Raw genomic sequence first — 19,493 nt, 5'->3', positions numbered from 1 at the left:
TCTGCTACTCTTAATTTCTGCTAGTTTTACTTTCTCTTAATTCAATGTTTGCCCTCCTAGAATTGATTTCCGTCCAAGGTTGTGATTAGGCAATGCCCCTCTGCCCCCTTGTGGTTGCGCCACTGCAACCAATATCGTTTAATAAATCATAAGATTCCTCTACACTAAATTTCTAGTTGAAAGTATAATAATGTAGGGGCATGGAACGTCTAGAAGGGGGGCAAGTATTACCACACCTCCCTCTTCGAAAACGAATATCTACCTAAAAGTATATATTTCACACGTATAATTTGATTTCAGTCATAGTAATTTACATTAATTATTACGTATGTAATGGAGGGACGCAAGTATGCGATAATTTCAAATTCAAGTCGTGTTTTTGAGGGGGCAGCACTATTATCGGGGTAATATACCCCAGGGAAAAATATCTTGCTTGTCCCTATGTGGAAAAAATCTGCGAACGTCCGTGAGCCCCCTCTTGACCCCCCGTGCGCACGCCTATGAATAGGACTTTGACTTCAGTAGGTTTTTGAATCAAATATTCGTAACATAATCTGGACAAATTATGATTTCTCTGAAAATCAGTCAATCTTACCCACAAATAAATAATTGGCCTTGCACATGTAAAATATGTGAACTTCTAATATTTACTAATCTATACTAATTTGTAAATTCTCAGTAAACACGAAAACTATTGTTTGGTAGACTGTTAGGACTTTACTCTTTTAGCTGTTAGGGTGTACTTTTACACTTTAAATACATAAAGCTTGAACTTATTGGAAATGTTGCGCTACCATTACAAATCGTTCAAAATTATGAAAGAACGAGAAAACCAAATGTTTTATACAGCTTACAAAACCGGTTTTCTGACAGAATGTTGTCCAGAACTTGCACAAAATTCTGGGATCTCACAATAAATCTATTCCAATCCAACCTAACAGCTTAACCTACTTATTGCATTTAACATTTGCGAGCTTTATGAACTGTGTTCAAGTTTCAAAAACATTAAAGAGAAAAATCTTGTTCAAAACAGGTCAGAAACAACTCGTTCCAACCTTGTACAAGGGCAAAGTGAAACCATAATGAACGACTGATTTGTAATACAAATTCCGATGTACGTACATTTGAATTGCACCATTGAAATACGAAAATAATCTCCCAAGAACGATAGTAGAGCATTTTGTGCAATATCGATTTAAAGCCAGAATATAATCTATATCAAGGTATTTCATGCTCTAGTAATAATCACAAAACTGTAAAATCTGCATTATGCCTAATTTAATATAACATTCTCTTCTGATTTTACAATTGCAAAGAATTATGAACTTCGTTTGTAAGGAAAAATGCGTGCTGCGTTGTAAAGGTTGAGACGTTGAAGCGATATTCTCACAGAAATTATATCGGAAGGTATTTCCTCAACATATAAATAAATCATACATTCCGCATCACTCTTGCATATTGCAAATGTTTTACCATTGATGGATTAAGCAACAAACATTTAAATATAATACTTACCTTTCAGTTTTTTTCCGATGTTTCCTTCTTCCAACATGTACTGAATTTGTTATTCTCTGGTAACTTGGTTTAACTTTCACGATTTCGACACACTTGTATTGATCATATCGTTAGAAAACACGGCGTGAAATATCGGCAACAGTGTTGGCTAAAATCTGCACCACGGAGTATATTGCGACGAAACGCCTCTTCAAAAGTTTTAATGATAGGCACTACTCTCTGAAGGTACGAAATGTTTTCATTTTTTCACATAGTATTTCATATGCTTGCGGGAAGAACATGTGATCTTTGTTTCACCACGAAATCTTCCATACTAGTCATAAAAGAAAGAAAATGCACCGGTATTAACAAAACTACCACTTCAGCGCCATCTGTACGGAGCAGTTTGAACATGACGGAGACCTTATATTTTCTGTTATTTACTTAAATCCCTTCAATCGTAACAGAATTATAAGGTTCACATGTTCTAGTGAATAAAACAATCTTTTATATCGGAAAATTTCTTCCTTACCGAATCTATATTAGTTGTACGGTTACCCTTAGAAATTTGGGTCTATGCTTTAGCATGGCTTTAGAACCCCCTTAAGAGAAAACATTATTTTCCCAAATCTTCAGCAGTTATTAGTATCTAAACTTTCGAGGTGGTATACCGTATTTGTGCTGTCGCCATTTATAAAGATGCGATTTTAAGGATCGTGTGAGACCCCTTTGGCTTCCTTGGCGAACTGAAGACGTAAAAAATGTTATGGTAGTTTCGAGTCGGAGGTGGGTAGGGAAGTGGGCCCTACTTAACCACCGTGTTAAGTAATCATGACTTACAACAAACCTTGATACTGGAGATCATGGACTCAGAATATTCAAAACTTGTATCCTTGTCGAAAATCATATGACGTCATGTATGTGCAAGAAAAGGAGGGAGAGAAAGATAGATTTAAAAAAATGATAGAAACCACAGGGAAAAAGAAACAAATAAAAAGGGCCAAGACAGAGAGATGGCAAGTGAATAAACACGACAGAGCAAGAGAAGTAAAAATGAAAGCAGCTCCATAAATGATGGAAAGATGAAAGGAGAGAAAGTACGAGAGAATGAAAATCAGCAGTGTGATAGAAGGAAAGACAAATTAAAGAAAATCAAAACAAACAGTGAGGCGGAGAAAACATTAAAGGAGAATCATGATACAAAGAGAAGAAAATAAATAAACAATTTTCCTTAAACCAAGAATCAAGTATACCGGCGATTTCATCTAAAATCATGTAAATTTTATTTGCTTTAAATTAGATTTCTTCAATTGGAAATTAATTTCCTGTCTCGAGGTAACTTTAGGAGGATGGTACAAGAACTTTGTGTGCGTTATTGGGAGGGGGTGGGGGAGGTTTTTGAGAGTGTGAAAATGTAAAACTATGTGGAAAAGCAGTTCCAAAATTTTAGCACACGTATCGGTTCAGTAATAGCTAGAATAGAGCTTTATTAGTTAACATAAATATACACCATTCGTCGATTAGTCACCTCCCGTGCGCATCAATGTCATATTCCTTCGTAGCAAGTTGTCTTCCTCTCTGCGCAGGCGCGCTGCCTGTCGCGTCTTCTCTCCGAACGTAATCGCGCGACCGCGAGTAGACGTCAGTCAGTCTGCGCCGCGATTTTGACGAATTTGGTGCTCCGTGTTTCTTGTGGTTGCTGATCGTTTCCAAAGGACGACCTGTTGCAGGGAACATGCCGAATATTAGACAGCGAAGACGCCTAAATGCACGCAGGCGACAGAGGGGACGCAGAGGACGCCAGGCGGTAAGCTTCATCTATCCATGACTTGAAAACTTTGTGCTCGGAAGGTGAATCGGGATTGGATTTACAGTTTAAAATGACATCACAAGTTCATAATGTTCCTTCACCGGGGATCGAAAAAGGGGTGGCTCGCTAAATTTCCCCCGGCGAGGTTTATTTCCCACCCCGGTCCTCCTACTGACCCCCAATAAAACTTTGACCATTTACAATTTTAATAAGAAAAATTATAACCTCATTGATTATATACTTGTGTGTTACTGTTAAGAAATAGGTTCATTGTAGTTAAGCATTTATTAATATAACATTAATCTCTTAGCTTTACACTCTGCCATCCCTAACTTTCCACCCTGGTTCCCCTACTTAAAGTACTTGAAGCCGCCAATAAAACCTTTGACCATATTACATATTTACGATTTTAAATCAGAAAAATAATATAGCTACTATTTAAATAAAGGAGGTGTTACTGTTGAAGAACAGGTTTATTGTAGGTACAAATTTATTTAATTTCTACATAATGATATCAATATAACAGAAATCCCTTAGCTTTCCACACTGGTCATCCCTAGTTATCCACCCTTGTCCCCCTACTTTAAACCCACAATAAAAAACTTTAACATGTTAAGTACTTACGATTATAAACAAGAAAATATAGCTTTATTTTTTTCAAATAGTTGAGGTGTTACTGTTAAAGAATAAGTTTATTGTAGGTGAGCATTATTTAATTCCTACATAATGATATCAATATAACAGTAATCTCTTAGCTTAAATTGCTAAATGATTTTGCAATATACTATATTTATTACTATGCAGCACTAACTTCAATTAATTCTTGTCTACACATATGAAACTCCTTTTTAAAACAAGTAACTACGCTTGTGCGTACAAAACAAGGTTTCGATGCTTCTCAAGAATGCCACGTAAAATATGGCAGTTCGTAAAATATGTCGTCGGTCTCGCAGTTCATGACTACAACAAACGATCTCACCTGTCATACCGGTATCTCGGAAACTGTAAAAGCTGCAAACATAAAATTTGGCCAATATAATGACCTAGCCAATAGTACAGTATTATAACGTGTTATAATTTATTAGAGTGATGAACCCATCGGTCAGTCTAAGTCAAACAATCAAATGTAAAAAATTTCTATATTTTAACTGTGCAATTTCTACGAAACCATTTGCACTAAAAGACGGACGAAATATCAATTTGCTGCCATATTTATGTTATCGATTATATCTACCATTAATTTATTTTAGATGACCAAGAAAATTGATAATATATCTCAGAAACTGGAACTCTCCGATGACTGGTAATGCTTATGTATTGTAATCAAGTGATCCCGGTACGAACTAACAGTGCAAGTAGATGGCAGAATGGTGCAGATCATTCATTAAACTGTAGGTCCTGTCCCGATTAGTCTATCTGAATATAAAGTGGATTTACACTTTGACATACTCAGATGCTGCTAGAGATGGGAACATACAACTTTGTGGACTTAAGGATCTATACGTAATACTAACCTAACGATATGATGTAAAGACCTCGATCTGATTCTATGTCTGTCAATTTCTGTGGAACACTGAAAAATTAACAGTCTACTAAATGTCAATGTCACAGAAGTAAATATAACTATAAACATGTAATGTGATGTACCGAAAGACAAATAACTAGGGATTTAATTTTTCGCAAATGTGATAAGTAAGATAAAAAAAATTAATTGCTGCAAAATATGTTTATGTGCAGTGATATGTTCTGAACATATTTTGCATGCATTCGAAATATTGAAATAACGTGAATTTAGCATAAAATGTGAAATGTGGACTCTTTCGCGAATTTCAACACATTTTGTGTTTATAAAGCAAGAAATATCGCGCAATTCCATGATCCTTGTGTTTCAGGCTTAAAAATTAAATGTGCCATATTTACATGTATAATGCAAGTTTTGGAAAAAAAATGTGCAAATGAATACTATTGTGTTTGATATAACCTCACCGACAATAAAAACAGGACACCTAGATCCAGAAATATTGGCTTCCCTACAGTGTGTGATGCCTAACTCTACGGATATAGTATATGCCATTGAAAAGTTGATATTGAAGTTTTCTCATGGCCGTAGAGTTGAGAGAGACGTAACTCAGGGAAGCCAGTATTTCAGGATCTAGCTGTCCCATTTTTTTGTCGGTGACTGTACATGAAAGTAGCGTCGTCGCTTTATAATCAAGGGGTCCCGAGTTCGATATCCGGTTGAGGCACATAGTGGTTCGGATCCCACTTTAAGCTGTAGGTTCAGTCCCGATTAGCCTTACCGTGCATAAAGTGGACTTAAAACATCAAATCAATCAATCAAAAAAGTATCAGCGAGGAAAATGGAGGGGATAACGGAAGATCGAGTCCGCACCAACAGTCCCACGGGAGTTGTAACATCGATATTTGTCTGGCGAGAAACGTCTTGCATTAGCGATGAAAGTGGCGCAATTTTGAAGAGATCGAGTGGTCACCTACCGCCACACTGGGGCCATAATATTGGTATTTGTTGCGAGAAATAGAGAAAACTAACTTAGTCAAAATTGTTTCCGTCCTCCCCGATGGGGTAGTGGTAGCGTCGACGCCTTGTAAAAGTGATAGCGGTGTTGGCACGTTCCACATACAGCTTTACTCCGTTGAATAAAAATCTGAAAAGAATCGGTTTCGAAATGTGAATGGAAAATGATAATGAATTTTAAAAACAGATGCAAAGAGCTTCAAAATAAGACAAATATTGTATTTGTATACCAAAAAATACCAAGAAAAAGTTGTTTCGCAAAATTGATAAGAAAGGTTTTTTTGGCAAATTTTTAAAGCCTGAAAATTAAGAATTGTGTTTAAAATAACCTTTCTGCCTGCGCCATACAAAAATTTCATCGCGATCGGATTACCCGTTTCTTATTTATAGAATTTCAAAAAGAGCAAATATCTGCAAAACTCGTAAAAAGCGGCACTTTTTTGTTCTCACCACGATAAAAAAAATAGAAGACAGATTCAATTTTTGTTTGGTTAGCATAGATTAACGCAGAGTTAAATATGTTAAATTTTGATGTAACTCGTTTTTTAGTAGGTCCATTGATTATTTTTTTTATTGGAGTCAAAACTTGAGTATCTACATCACCCCCACTCACGACCGGATCAAGAAAGTGTGGGGCGTTACCCCCACACCCCCTATACGCCTGGTGCTAAGCACAGGGGAGCACTTTTTTTTACCATTACATTAGTTCGGGATATGTTCAATCTAAATCGATGTTTGAGATTTAACTTTTACATTGAAGTTCTCTTTAATCACAGATAGGCTAATCGGGAATGGATCTACAGTTTAAAGTGAGATCCGAACCACTATGTGCCTCCACTCCACTCTTTTCTCTACTTACAATTTCTTCGTCCCAGTAGTTTTCCTTACTCTTAACAGTTTTATTTCTGAATACCCACTCTTCCTCCCTGTTTCGGTAATTTCTTCTCTCTCGTTATATTATTCTCTCTCTTTCCTGTCTCCAGTTCAATGTTCTTTTCCCTTGTCGTTTCTCTTAATTTTTCACACTTTCGCCTTACTCTCTCCTATAGCTCTTTTCCAGTCTTACGGCTGGCGCTCTACAAGCTGGCAAGAGAAGTGGGGAGCGGGTAAGCGACCAATCCAGCGCGATAAGAAACTCACGAGACTGTAGAACGAGGTGCACGTACTACTTCCTCCCGCCGTGTCGTAACTCTCGGCTTCACCGCTGTTGCCTGATTGGTCTGCTGCGTATTCCCCGTTTAACACTTCCCTTGCTAGCATGTAGAGAGCCTGCCGCAAGAGTATAGAATACCTATAATTCTGTTGCATACATTGATTGATTGATTTGATTTTACTTTTGTGCCACTTTAGGTTAATTTGCAAAGATGGGGATAGTGATGATATGATGAAATTGATGAATGGACACTCAGAAACACCCATACCAGGGACGGGATTCGAACCCGGGACCCCTGGCATCGTAGCACGATGTGCTAACCACTTCGCCCCGAAAGCCGGCATTCTGTCGCATAAATTCTCCCCTCTCTCTATTCTCCACATCCCTTTGTCCTACCTGCTACTTTCTCTCAACTGCACACTTTCCCGTCTCTCATATTTCTCTTTGTCTCACAAATTCTCATCTCTTACTTCTTTCCCTGCTTTCCCAACGCCCCTTTTTCTTGCCTCTCCGCAAGAAATCCACGTGTCGGTATTTCCTCCTCTTCCCTTTGCTTTCTCTTCCTCTTTCTCATTGCCTCATAATTTACCATCTCCCTTCTCTTTCTCTTCGTTTCTATGTTTCTTATTTTTCGCCTTTTAGCTCATTCTCTCAAACTTTCTCCACTGTTCTCAACTTTTGTCTCTATCCATTTTCTACTATCTCCCTCCCATTCTTAATACAGTTTTCTCCAATTCTCTTAACTGCTTTTCAATAGCATGCCTGTATTTAAAACCTCATATCTTATATATATATATATATATATATATATATATATATATATATATATATCTGTCTTAATCTCTTTTCCTTCTCTATATTTCTCCCTACCGTTGCGAATGAATGCGTGAGTATATGACTCTCACTCTCCATTTATCTGTCTATCTATGCGTATCTCTACTTTATTTCTTCTTTCTACATGCTTTCTTTTAAGCCTTCTGCATTGAAAAAAAATACAAAACATTCATATGTGTGTTACTTGAGAGGTGTGAAATAAATATTGATACGTTTTGAAAAGCAAGTATGATTTTGTTTCCTTTTTTCCGTTTCAGGTCCTGGCACAAGATCTACATGTGCAGTTGCATGTTGCAGGGATGCCCACCGAAAGCTTCTTGAACAAGAATATCAAGATCAATCTGTTCCATTTCAATTTGTGCGAAAATATAGCATTATTTCTTCTAGTGGTAGCTGCATTATCCTACCTGTACTCAATGATCAAGAGCGATGATTATGCACATGGTATTGTGGACAACGTTTGCTGGGACGAGACAGGTATCCTCCCGTCGCCATATAAAAGGATGAACAGTGATTCTGACTCTGGCCAATGCGTAACTGACAATGTAATATCGTTACCATTCTTCCAATACACCATCATTCAGTCTTTACTTTGCATCTTTCCTTGCTATGTCTGGAATAAGTGGTATGAGACCCGATTCATTAGTTTTATCGATGGAATGAAGTCGCAGGAGAGGGTTCAGTTGACAGAAATTGTTCTGTATTTTTTCAGCCAGAAGTCATCATTTCGCTTTATTGGACTGTTATATCTAATATGCCATTTCGTAAGCTTGTTTTGGTCTGCAACAAGCTTGCTTGCTTTGGAAAATTTCAACTATTTGTTTGGAATGTTCATGACGTTTCTGTTCTGCTTAGTTGTCGCCAGCGCCTTTGAAATTGTATCTTACATAATGTTTTGGATCTACCCAAGTAATCGCGCTAAACTCATCAAGTATCACCACACTGGACTGACACCCCAAGATGCTGAACGCCTCTGCGAATCGATTGATAATTCAGATTTTCTTCTGTTGACACTCTTACGCTACAACATGGATAAAAACCTTCTAGATGCAATTGTCCTGGAACTGGCTCGTTCTTTGAACTGAAAATGTACAATCTGTATGGAGACACATGCATTGTATACAGTGGTTCACTGATTCATTGAAAACTTATAATCAAAGGTTTTCACTTCCAAGTTTGCTGTAGTATATACCCATGTATTATATTGTTTTAAAAATGTTGCTTGGTACAATATATATATATATAATTGGAATTGGATGAACATATAAGCATGTTACAGACAAATGTACAATATGTATGGGAACACATGCATTGTATACAGTGGTTCACTGATTCATTGAAAACTTATAATCAAAGTTTTTCACTTCCAAGTTTGCTGTAATATATAACCATGTTCTATATTGTTTGAAAAATGTTGCTTGGTACAATATATATAATTGGAATTGGATAAACATATAAGCATGTTGCAGACTGTCATTTGCTTGATTTCTCTTTGTACTTATAAACAATAAATATTGTAGAAACTACCATTATATTAATGAAAATAATATCCTCTCTCTCTCTCTCTCTCTCCCTCCAAAACAATGTGATATTGTTTACTACAATAATAAGTAATCATGTGGAAAGAATGTTTCTTTCGCTTTAGAAATTTCACAGAGTTCCACCACAAATCGGCCCGCTCTTATCTCTCTTCCGAGCATAGCTTTCATAGCTAATGTAACCTTCTTCAACTCACAAGGCTTATTTATTTATCATAAGACGATTACAGATGCAATCGAAACGGCACCCACAAGAACACCGATTGATGGAGGAACTCTCTGAAATATATAAAGTGATATTAATAGTGGTTTAATAACGACAAATAGTAATTATAAGATGTTGTCTTGCAGTAGCATGAGAAGTTGTAATAAGAGTGATTCAGCTGATAATGACTTATATTGTATTACATTCGTTACAGTTGGTTATTCTGTGCCAATACTGATTTTTAATTGCTTACTTTCATCATTTATCGACTGACGGGACATTAAAGTCCACATCCTACAAACGCTTGCTACATGACACATTTGGTTTCTGTCTCGGCGGAATTTGTGTGTCCCTGTTTTGCAGTGTTTACTACTAGCAACAAATGGCAGGCGCTGCTGAAAGTATATGCAAGGGAGCAGTAGCAATTTCTTAGACCTAAGCGTCAGTAATGCAGCCATATTAATCTCATAAAAGTGCAGTGGTCTTAGATTTATGAAAATTAGATATTAGAATACCTGAAAGTACTCCAAAATGTTTTATAACTTATTTTTAGCTCACATAAATATGGTTATAAAATAATTTTGGCCAATTATGATCGGAAAGTTGTTTTATGAGCAAAACATCACTTGGGACTGTGCAGTCCCGACAGGCTTCAGGTGTCTACTTTGCTCGGAAAAATATTAATATATTTTTCGTACTTCTAAACTAGTGGCGTGCCCCAGATTTTCAAAATTGGATGCTATATACACTTTTTCTTAGACGTCAGCCCTCATTTTGCCATTTTTCCTAATTTTGACTTTATTTTTTTACGAATACTGGACCAAATGGGGGGCTATGACCCCACCAACCCCGCATCATTGCACACCCAATGTTCTAGACATCTCTATTTGGTGTTGTAGGGCTATAGCACAAATATCGATATTGATGAGGATATTGATGGGTGACTTGCAAGAAACATCTCCGATGTAGAGACACCATTTGATCATAATAGCGATGAATATAAGGTAGTGGCGTACCCAAGGAGGTGTTGGCCGGGGTAATAATCCCCCGCCCATTGGCCTAGTATTTTTTTTAAAAAATGCCGTAAAAAAGGGGGAAAAGACGGAAAATAAGGGCTGGCTAATAAGAAAGTATATATAACTTTACCCTTACCAAAATCCAGGGCACGCCACTGTTGGTAGGTCAAGAGTGATGACTATTTATTTACTCTTCCATGCTCATTTGTCTTTTAATTTATATATTTGTCTTCTGAGGAGTATATTCTAAAACATGTAACAAGTAAGGTGTAGATATTTTGCATGTAAGTGTTGAAGGGAGTATATATATTTCATAACTAGACTTCGGATTTTTAGGTTCTAAAAAGTGTGCTTTTAGGTTAATAAAATAGGCTCTAAAAGTCCGAAAATAGGCTCTAAAAATCCTAAAATTGGTTCTAAAAACCTTAAATTAGGTTCTAAAAACTTTAAATTAGGTTCTAAAAAACTTAAATTAGGCTCGAAAAATCCTGAAATAGGTTGCAAAAAGACTTAATTTGGTACAAAATTCCTGAAAAATACTGATTAGATACAATCGTTAAAAACAAAATTTCACAACAATCGTAATAACCAAATATTAATTTTCTAAACAAATTTTCATTTCTTTATATCATTTTCAAAATTATCTACAAATTATTATAATACTGCACTTGTGCTGTTAGAAAAAGTTACTTGTTGATATGAAAAATGAATTACGTATGCAAAATTTGCTGCACAATGGAATGCCTGGAATTCCGGGAATTACACGTAAATTATTGGCACCGAAAATTATGCGTGAATTATTGGCTCTGGAAATTATTCATGAATTTTCGCAAGACATGAAATAGGGTACAAGCGGATGTTTTCTCTATTTCATTTTTTCCTCCGTAGACGTGAAAAATTGCAACTTTTATTAATACATTTCCCATTAAATTTATACATGTTTATAAATGCCCTGAGGCAAGTATCTCTCAGTTTAGCTTTTATTTCATTCATTTTTTTGAGGATGAAAAAGAAAGCTACACAGAAAATAAAACAAAATTTTCTCAATACGTTTACTTTGTTAGTGTTTCTTACAGAACCATCTATCTGACAAACGGAAGATTATTATAAAATAATATATCTTTAAGTTGATTAGGTAAATTTTTTGTTACATACAAACCCTTTATATTGTCAACAATTTTGTGTATGGAAGGGAGGTTGAGAGTCGGTAATACGTAAGGTTGGAATAGAGAAAACATCTGCTGTATCCTTGAATTTTTGGAAAGTTCACCTTGAAAACCAGGAATTATACATGAATTTTATCATGGTCCTAGTGACCACCATGAATCTTTTTGCGTTATCCACACTCAAACTCCACCTTTTGTCTGTGAGGATCATTTCATGTGCTGAAAATTATCTTTCAACAGAAACATAGTCAGTAGTGCTAATTTGAATGCTGAAATATTACTTCGCAAGGCGTGAATTCCAAAAAGGACCAAACTGACGCGAAAGTGAGCAAGGCCACACAGATCAGAAGTTTGCAGGCAGTAGAGACGATTGGGTGCCAAAACTGAGAATGGGGAAGAGGGGGGGAGGGAGGACACTTTACTTTATCTTAGTAGCAAGGCTTAGCATTAAGAGTCTATAGTGCAGGGGTAAAAGGTAGAGGGGAAGAGTCCCCTTTCGCAGCCACTGTCTGCAGATAACAGTGACGTCAGACATTTTTGTTTTCTTTAAAGCTTTGATATCATAAACTTGGAGGGAGCGAAATTGACAGAAAACATGTTTCAAACACGCCAGTCATTGAATTATTTCGCCACCAAACCCAGTAAATATCTCTGAGAGATATAAAAGTCTTATAAAACCTAAAAAAATGGTTAATTAGGCACATAAACCTAAAATAGGTTCTAACAAGCAAAATAGGTTGTTTTAGGGACTATACAACTTAGTCAGTTGTTTCGTTTTTTTTTAATGAAATGCCAATATAACTTGTTATTTCTTATTTACCTGCAAATCAAAGAAATAGGTTAAAAACCTAAAATCCGAGGTCTATTCATAACTAAGCACCATATGATATGCATAATTTCTCTGATGATGAGAATAAAGTAAACTAAATCAAATCAAATCTGATGATAAGGCAATATATGCACTCGAAACGTTGGAAGCCAACATCGACTTAACCTGGTTTGTAACCCGAGAACACTTGCACGAATCATTTCTCTGTTTATACACAAAACGTAAGTGGCCTGTCGGGACTTTCAGGTCCCATTAATTGTAATTAGTATTAATACAATGTCAAAAGAATTTTTATTGTCAATCCTACCAAAGGAAGTCTTACCCATACAAATAAATGTTTCAAACTGCAATTTTGTTCCATAACAAAAATTCAGGTTATAATTAAATAATAATAAAAAATATCATCACCTGTGCTAAAGTGGTTACGAATATTCCAAGACTTTAATGTTAGAATTAAATCTTTACATATCTAATCAACGAAACAGCTCGTAAGGGTCAAGGCCTACCTACCGACTGCCGGCCTCGCTCCTACATGCCTAAGTAGAGGTGGGCGATCATTCAACCAGTTGACGTGTGGTCAGCACGATGAACCACCAGTTGTATTTGTAGGTTTCCATGACTGGGTTATGCTACTCATTCAATTTCCCATACACAGACCGAAGTCTCAGGAGAAAAGTTGTTACGGTACCCCCAGGAGACTCGAACCAGGGCGCGTCCCGTAGCCAGAACCCAAAGCCTGACGCCTTAAACTGCACAGCCACGGTGCGGGACTCCATATATCTAATAGTTTCTGTGAAAAAGGAACACGAAGTAACCACAATTAGGCTAACAATGTCCAGGCAGGCGATTGAAACTCCCCATAAGGCAACGCCAAATAAACGAGTCTATGCACTATGGTCATTGGTGACATTTTAAAATTACGAAAAATATAGTTGCATAGATAACTTTTCTACGCCTAATGAAATTAATATATCGCAAATAACGTTATATCGTTACTCACTGTTCGTATATTTGTATTTTGCTTAGATTATGTTGCTTGTTTACTCTAAGTTAATTGCAACGACAAGGAAGAATGATGCATTGTCGACGGTGCCAGTTAGTGGAAATGGTATGAAAATAATATTAATAAGGTTTAACCTGCCACCAAGGAAACTTTTTCTTCCATCTTTGGAATTCTAGGGCCGTGTGAAAAAGGAAAGATTCAGAATATTTAGGGGGAAAATATCACTCTTGAAGTAATAAAACATGAACACTGATTATTCATATTTTGTTCATAATACATGAATAATACCTGCACATTAATTCAAGCATTAATTTTAAATGTCATTATAAGTGTTCGCTGATATACTGAGTCACAGATTTATAGTTTCTCATTAAAATTTCTGGTCATGGCGAACTTATACCTTGTCCCAACTATCTCTGGAGCAAGGCGTCAGAGAAGAGGCAGAAACCGAGTGGGCAGAGCAAAGCAGTACATGCTGCTCGAAAGCTGGTAACTGCAGTCGCTTTCCCCCCTACGCAATCCAGTTCCCTTTCAGGTGTTCATTGGTGGAGCTATCTTGCGTTACTACTTGCGCAGAGACTTGTTTTCGCTCGCCTGCTCCTGGAACGGGGTATAGTGCCAGTGTAAGAGAAGGCTAGATAGTTATATATATATATATATATATATATATATATATATATATATATATATATATATATATATATATATAAAGTAAAAAGTAAAGTGTTCCCCTGTGCATAGCACCACGCCATGAAGGAGTATAGGGGGTGTGGGGGTAACGCCCCCCACTTTCTTGATCCGGTCGTGAGTGGGGGTGATGTGATCAGATATCACGCCCCTGACCGCCTTTACCCCCCAGGGTTTCCCCCAGGTACCCATGTTATTCGACGCTGGGTGGGCGCCGGGGCCGCTTCCACCGTTAGAAAAGTTCCCGGATTTGAACCGGCCGGGGATCCAACCCGGGACCTTGAGCATGGTAGTATGAGTTTTGGGTAAAACTTTCTTAAAGGAAACTTTGACAGTTCATCTTTAATCAGAGCAACTTAATACACTTTTAAAAACTCTATTTTGTACTTCTTTACTTGCAACAATGCGAGTCGTGCTGTCATGCATCCAGTTCAATTTCGATATTATAATTAATTTTATGGTTTTTTTGACAAGTTTTAAATGCGAATCTTTATCTTGAACTTACATACACTTTTCTCAATTTCTGATTACTTTCTCTAAGTTAGTTTTAGCACTTAAGGCTAATCATTCCCATTTATTTCAAATGATCTTATTCCCACAGTCCTCTTGTTAGATTTCAGTGTGAATAGTTTTTCGGTTATTTTATTTAGATTTTCTCCGTCATTAGTCTGATCACGATCAGGTGCAAAGCTGAAATAAGACAGTATTTCATGGTGTGAGAAATGTACACACTTCGCAGCGTCACCATCCACATGGGAAGAGATCACGGTGTTGAGTTTTGGGTTCTTTCAGTTCTTCGATTATCCAAGAAATGGAGTTAAGAATAAGACAGAATTTGTAACACAAACAAAAGTGTATAATTCAGGAACACAGTAACAGAACAAGTACAACAACTTACATATTGGTATAAATGAAAGAAGTCTCGTCACGGAGAAAGGCTATGACTTTTTACACATACATGACAAGAACAATACACAGACTGATAACGAACAACATTCAATAACCAGGTCTGGCGTTCAATGCTGATGCAGATCAAGTCCGGCGTATATGTTCAATTGGTATGCGACACACGGTACCCCTATACCGAATATAAACACAGAGTTTGAAGGATATTGCAGTTCCACGCTTTTTTTAGTCTAATAAAAACTAAGGTTCCTATTTCGACAATAACTGGAAAAATATGAAACATGTCATATATTATAAAACAAAATCGGAAAGATGATATAGGTTCCATGGGGACAACAAGATTTTGTGGATTCGATGTCTCATTACAGGCCCGTACAAAGAGGAGGAACCATTGGGGCCATGCCCCTCACCTCGAAAAATGAAATATTTAAAATTAATGTTTGTTATGTAGAAGTCTGTAGTCTGCAATATTTGGTAGTTTTTAGTTTTATAATCATTGATTCAAAGCTACCAGATGTCCGATTTAGCGATTTAGTCGGGACAGTCCATTATTTTTAATTCTTGTCCCGACTTTTTTCGAACTGCAGTCGGGATGCAAAAATGTATCTTACTTGTTGCTAACTTACATTTAGACATGTTCTTTTTTGTAATAATAATTGCTGCCGGCCCCCGTGGCGGAGTGTTTACCATATCGCGCTACGACGCCAGGTGTCCCGATTCGAATCCTGGCCTGGACATTGTTGTATGTGAGTGTTCATTCATCAATTTCGTCATATCATCACCATCTTCGCAAATATGCCAAAAGTGGCACAAAAGGGGACGTAAAATAAAGCAAATCAATCAATCAATCATAAATGCTAATATGCAACATTTAATTTGTGAATATATTATTTTCTAAACATAGAATTATCATGACTGGTATAAGGATAATTAAAGGAAATTTGAAAACATTGTTAATTTGCAGAATACAGTGCTTATTGCTTACTTTCAATTCTCCGAAGTATTCAAATAGTTCTCAGCCACACATTCACTTACAGACAAATGTGTCGCACAGCATACAGCTTAGTGCTTATTGCTTACATTCAATTCTCCTATTCAAATAGTTCTAACCTGTACCCTGTGCGACACATTTGTCTCTAAGTGACTGTGTGGATCATTGTTGGGACGAGGGGGGGGGGTATCGGTGAGTTGAATTTTTTCTGTTACTTTTAATCCAACTCTACAATTGTACGTTTATCTCTAGCTATAATATTGTGGTCACATCTAATACTCCAACAGCATTTCTGCGACCACCATGGCAGAGTGGTTAGCAAAGCGCGCTATGACATAAGCGGTTGCTGATCCGAATATCAGCCTGGATATAGGTATTCCTTATAAGTGTGTTCTTTCATCAATATCGTCATATCATCGCTCATCCTGGTCGTTGACATTAGACAAAATTGACAAAAAAGCAAACTAAAAAAATCTAATTCAATCAACCTCACAGCATTTCTGATCTCCTCTTTGTCCCACATTTTCGAATTTACCCCCTCCCCCTTAAAGAAATCCTGGGTACAGGCCTAAGCAACTTATGCAAAATAAAGATGAAACACGAATTCAAGACTGATATAAGTACGAAATATTATTGATATTATTAACAGAGAGCAAGAATAGTATTAAATAAAAATAAAACATTAAACATTTCAACATCAAACATTTCATCCTGGGTACAGGCCTGTCTCATTACATACATATTTATGTGTTTGTGTGTTTTAGATATTTCTTGTAGTGGACTTCCTAACTTCATTCTTTAAGAGAATTGTTCCCATTGTGGGATGAACATGAAATTCACCAAACTGGATATTTTTATTTCACGTGCACCGTCTTCCAGAAAAATATCGCTTCTTATTTTGGTCTTATCGCTTTATTAATTTTATCAATTTTTTATTATTAAATAAAAGTTTCAGAGGTCCTAGAATGAAGGTGCTTATTTTCTTAGCTCTAACGCTTTGCTCAATCGTATCTGGAATACTTTACAGATTAATATTCGCATATATGCCTCCTGAAATGGACTGGTTTTGGTTGGATTTAGAATATCACTCTCGTCACCATTCATGCCACCACGAGCTTTTAATCTGTATCTTCAAGGAACTTTTCACACTGTAGCGACACGCGGGAAGTGTTGCTTGAAAGCAAACCCTCAGTAATAAATGCAACATTACGAACCGAAGTAACGAAGGGCAGGATTTTTTCCCAGAGTGGAGGAGGAGGCAGAGAAAGATTTCATATCTTGCTCCTCAGTCACAAAACTTGTATTTTACCTATTATTAAACGTGTCGTTTCATCCCATTATAATATTATCACACCTTAAAAGGTATTATGATCTTCGATTACAAAGAAATTTTTCATTTGTTAGTCCTACAAGATTTTTTTCAAGTGTTGTTCTTAAAATAATTTGCTCCTCATCGGCTAACACACTCGTGCACAAAAATAATCTTACTTGTTTAACATAAAATGTCAGAGGTGATTTTGTAAATTCCATTGAAACGAATATGTATTCATTCGAATGTATTGGAAATGGAAACAAATATAAATGTGAGACATTCCATTCCAGGTTGAAACCTTTAACACATTTACCAAGATAGAAATGTTATACAAAAATTATACAATTTTTCTACAATTACAATTTTAAAAATTAAAATAAAACATTATAATATATGCAGTGTTACATAATTACAAAGTGCCCGACCCTGTGGCCGAGTAGTTAGTCTCGCGGAAGCAGCCGTACGAGCAACATCGTCTCGCGTGGCGCTTGCAGCTTGGTTCGAACGAGGCCGTGTCCTGGTGAGTAGGAAGGAATACTAGTTACGAGTCAAATAGAAGTAATTCGGACTGTTGTATAATGGAAACACGTCGTGTTAACACGTTAAAATTGTCTTTTTCGAGTGCTCAAAAGAGACCCACGTCAGTGAAGTTACACCGTTGGATTAGTGAAACGCTGGCTCTCACTGAAGACCAGGTTCTAAGCATTGAAATTGACCATTTTCGTAAGTGTGTATACATTAAACTGGTATCACACCTGTTAGGTGAGCAAATAATACGGACGTGTGGACGAATGTTGGTGTTTCGTGATGAGGATGGTGATCATGATGTACGATTGGAATGGGCGGACAGAATATCAACAATGGTGCGACTACATGTCATCCCGATGGAAGTTACGGATGAGGCATTATCTGCGGTACTCATAAAATATGGCGAAATACAGTCTATTGACGACGAGACTTACTCGCAGGAACATATCTATCGTACCCGCACGGGCATAAAAGTGTTGAGGATGGTATTGAAGCAGTCAATACCGTCTTACGTCACGATCCAAGGTGCGAGATATTGGGTCACATATTATGGGCAGCAGCCGTCTTGCAAGATCTGTGACGAATTGACACACGCAGCAGCCACGTGTCCCCAAAGACGACGACGCACTAATCCTAACGTAGCAAGTTCAACCGCAGTCCAAGCGGGCACATCTATGAACAACCAGGAACCCAGCACCTATGCCCAACGTGTCAATCGACCACCAACGCAACTCACTGTCAAAGAAACACAATTGGACTCTCGACCCACAGTGTTGCCAATACCCACCAGAACGAAATTGAGTCAGAAGACAGAGGGTGATGTACCAACAGCGTCAACTGAGAAAACACCGAAAGACGATCCTGCAGTGGTAACAATTTCGGGGAACAACGCGACGGACGAAACCATGGAAACTTCACTGTTATGGGCTGATGAAGTGGAACGGGAAGAAACTGTACAAATGGAACTACATGAAGATCTACCAGAGGGTGCCCACCAAATTAAGTGTGAAGACCAGATGAATGTGCATGACAATTCTGATATCCAGCTGACTCCAGATGAAGTCCCAAGCTCTGTGAAGCCTGTTTCGGGTTCACGGGCCCCGTTGAAGGATGCCACCAGAAGGAAGCTACCCATGGAAGGACAGCAGAAGCAACTGAAGAATCAGAAGCGCAAGAAAAGTTCTCAAAGGGATGCGGAAATCAACCCACCGACCAAGAAGATTGATGACCAACGCCCCCTCTCTCCCTCCCCAGTGCGAATTACACGGTCCCAAAGTGTTAATAATCTAGGTGCTAGTGTTAGTGCTAGTGAAAAGATAATTCTTCATGAAAATTAATGATGCGTGTGATAGTGTTACTGTTTTTTTGTGTTAATGTTTGGTATAATGTATACAACGCGCTTATTGCCAGTAAGGGGGCTAAAGCGTCCCTGATCAGGATTAGGAATACCCACTTAGCTATGTTTACCTCACTCAGAATAGCCAC

The 19,493-nt window shown here is 37.3% G+C and overlaps 1 protein-coding gene across 1 annotated transcript; it reads left to right on the top strand.

Annotated features, from left to right (window-relative positions):
- Positions 1-3,168: 3,168 nt before the first annotated feature.
- LOC145984417 (uncharacterized) lies at positions 3,169-9,353 on the top strand. Its single transcript, XM_083118081.1, has 2 exons — positions 3,169-3,301; positions 8,085-9,353. Exons 1-2 carry the CDS (start codon positions 3,230-3,232, stop codon positions 8,910-8,912), a joined length of 900 nt encoding a protein of 299 aa, XP_082974207.1. The 5' UTR covers positions 3,169-3,229; the 3' UTR covers positions 8,913-9,353.
- The last annotated feature ends 10,140 nt before the right edge of the window (positions 9,354-19,493 follow it).

The sequence above is a fragment of the Lepisma saccharinum genome, chromosome 2, assembly GCF_977018435.1.
Source record: "Lepisma saccharinum chromosome 2, izLepSacc3.1, whole genome shotgun sequence".
Taxonomy (NCBI): Eukaryota; Metazoa; Arthropoda; class Insecta; order Zygentoma; family Lepismatidae; genus Lepisma; species Lepisma saccharinum.
The sequence above is the reverse complement of the archived record's forward strand: the minus strand, read 5'-3'. Positions and strand labels throughout refer to the sequence as shown.

Coding starts and splice junctions, on each gene's coding strand:
- LOC145984417 (XM_083118081.1), top strand. CDS start 3,230: ATGCCGAATATTAGACAGCGAAGACGCCTAAATGCACGCAGGCGACAG. Junction 3,302..8,084: donor GACGCAGAGGACGCCAGGCG/GTAAGCTTCATC, acceptor TTTCCGTTTCAG/GTCCTGGCACAAGATCTACA.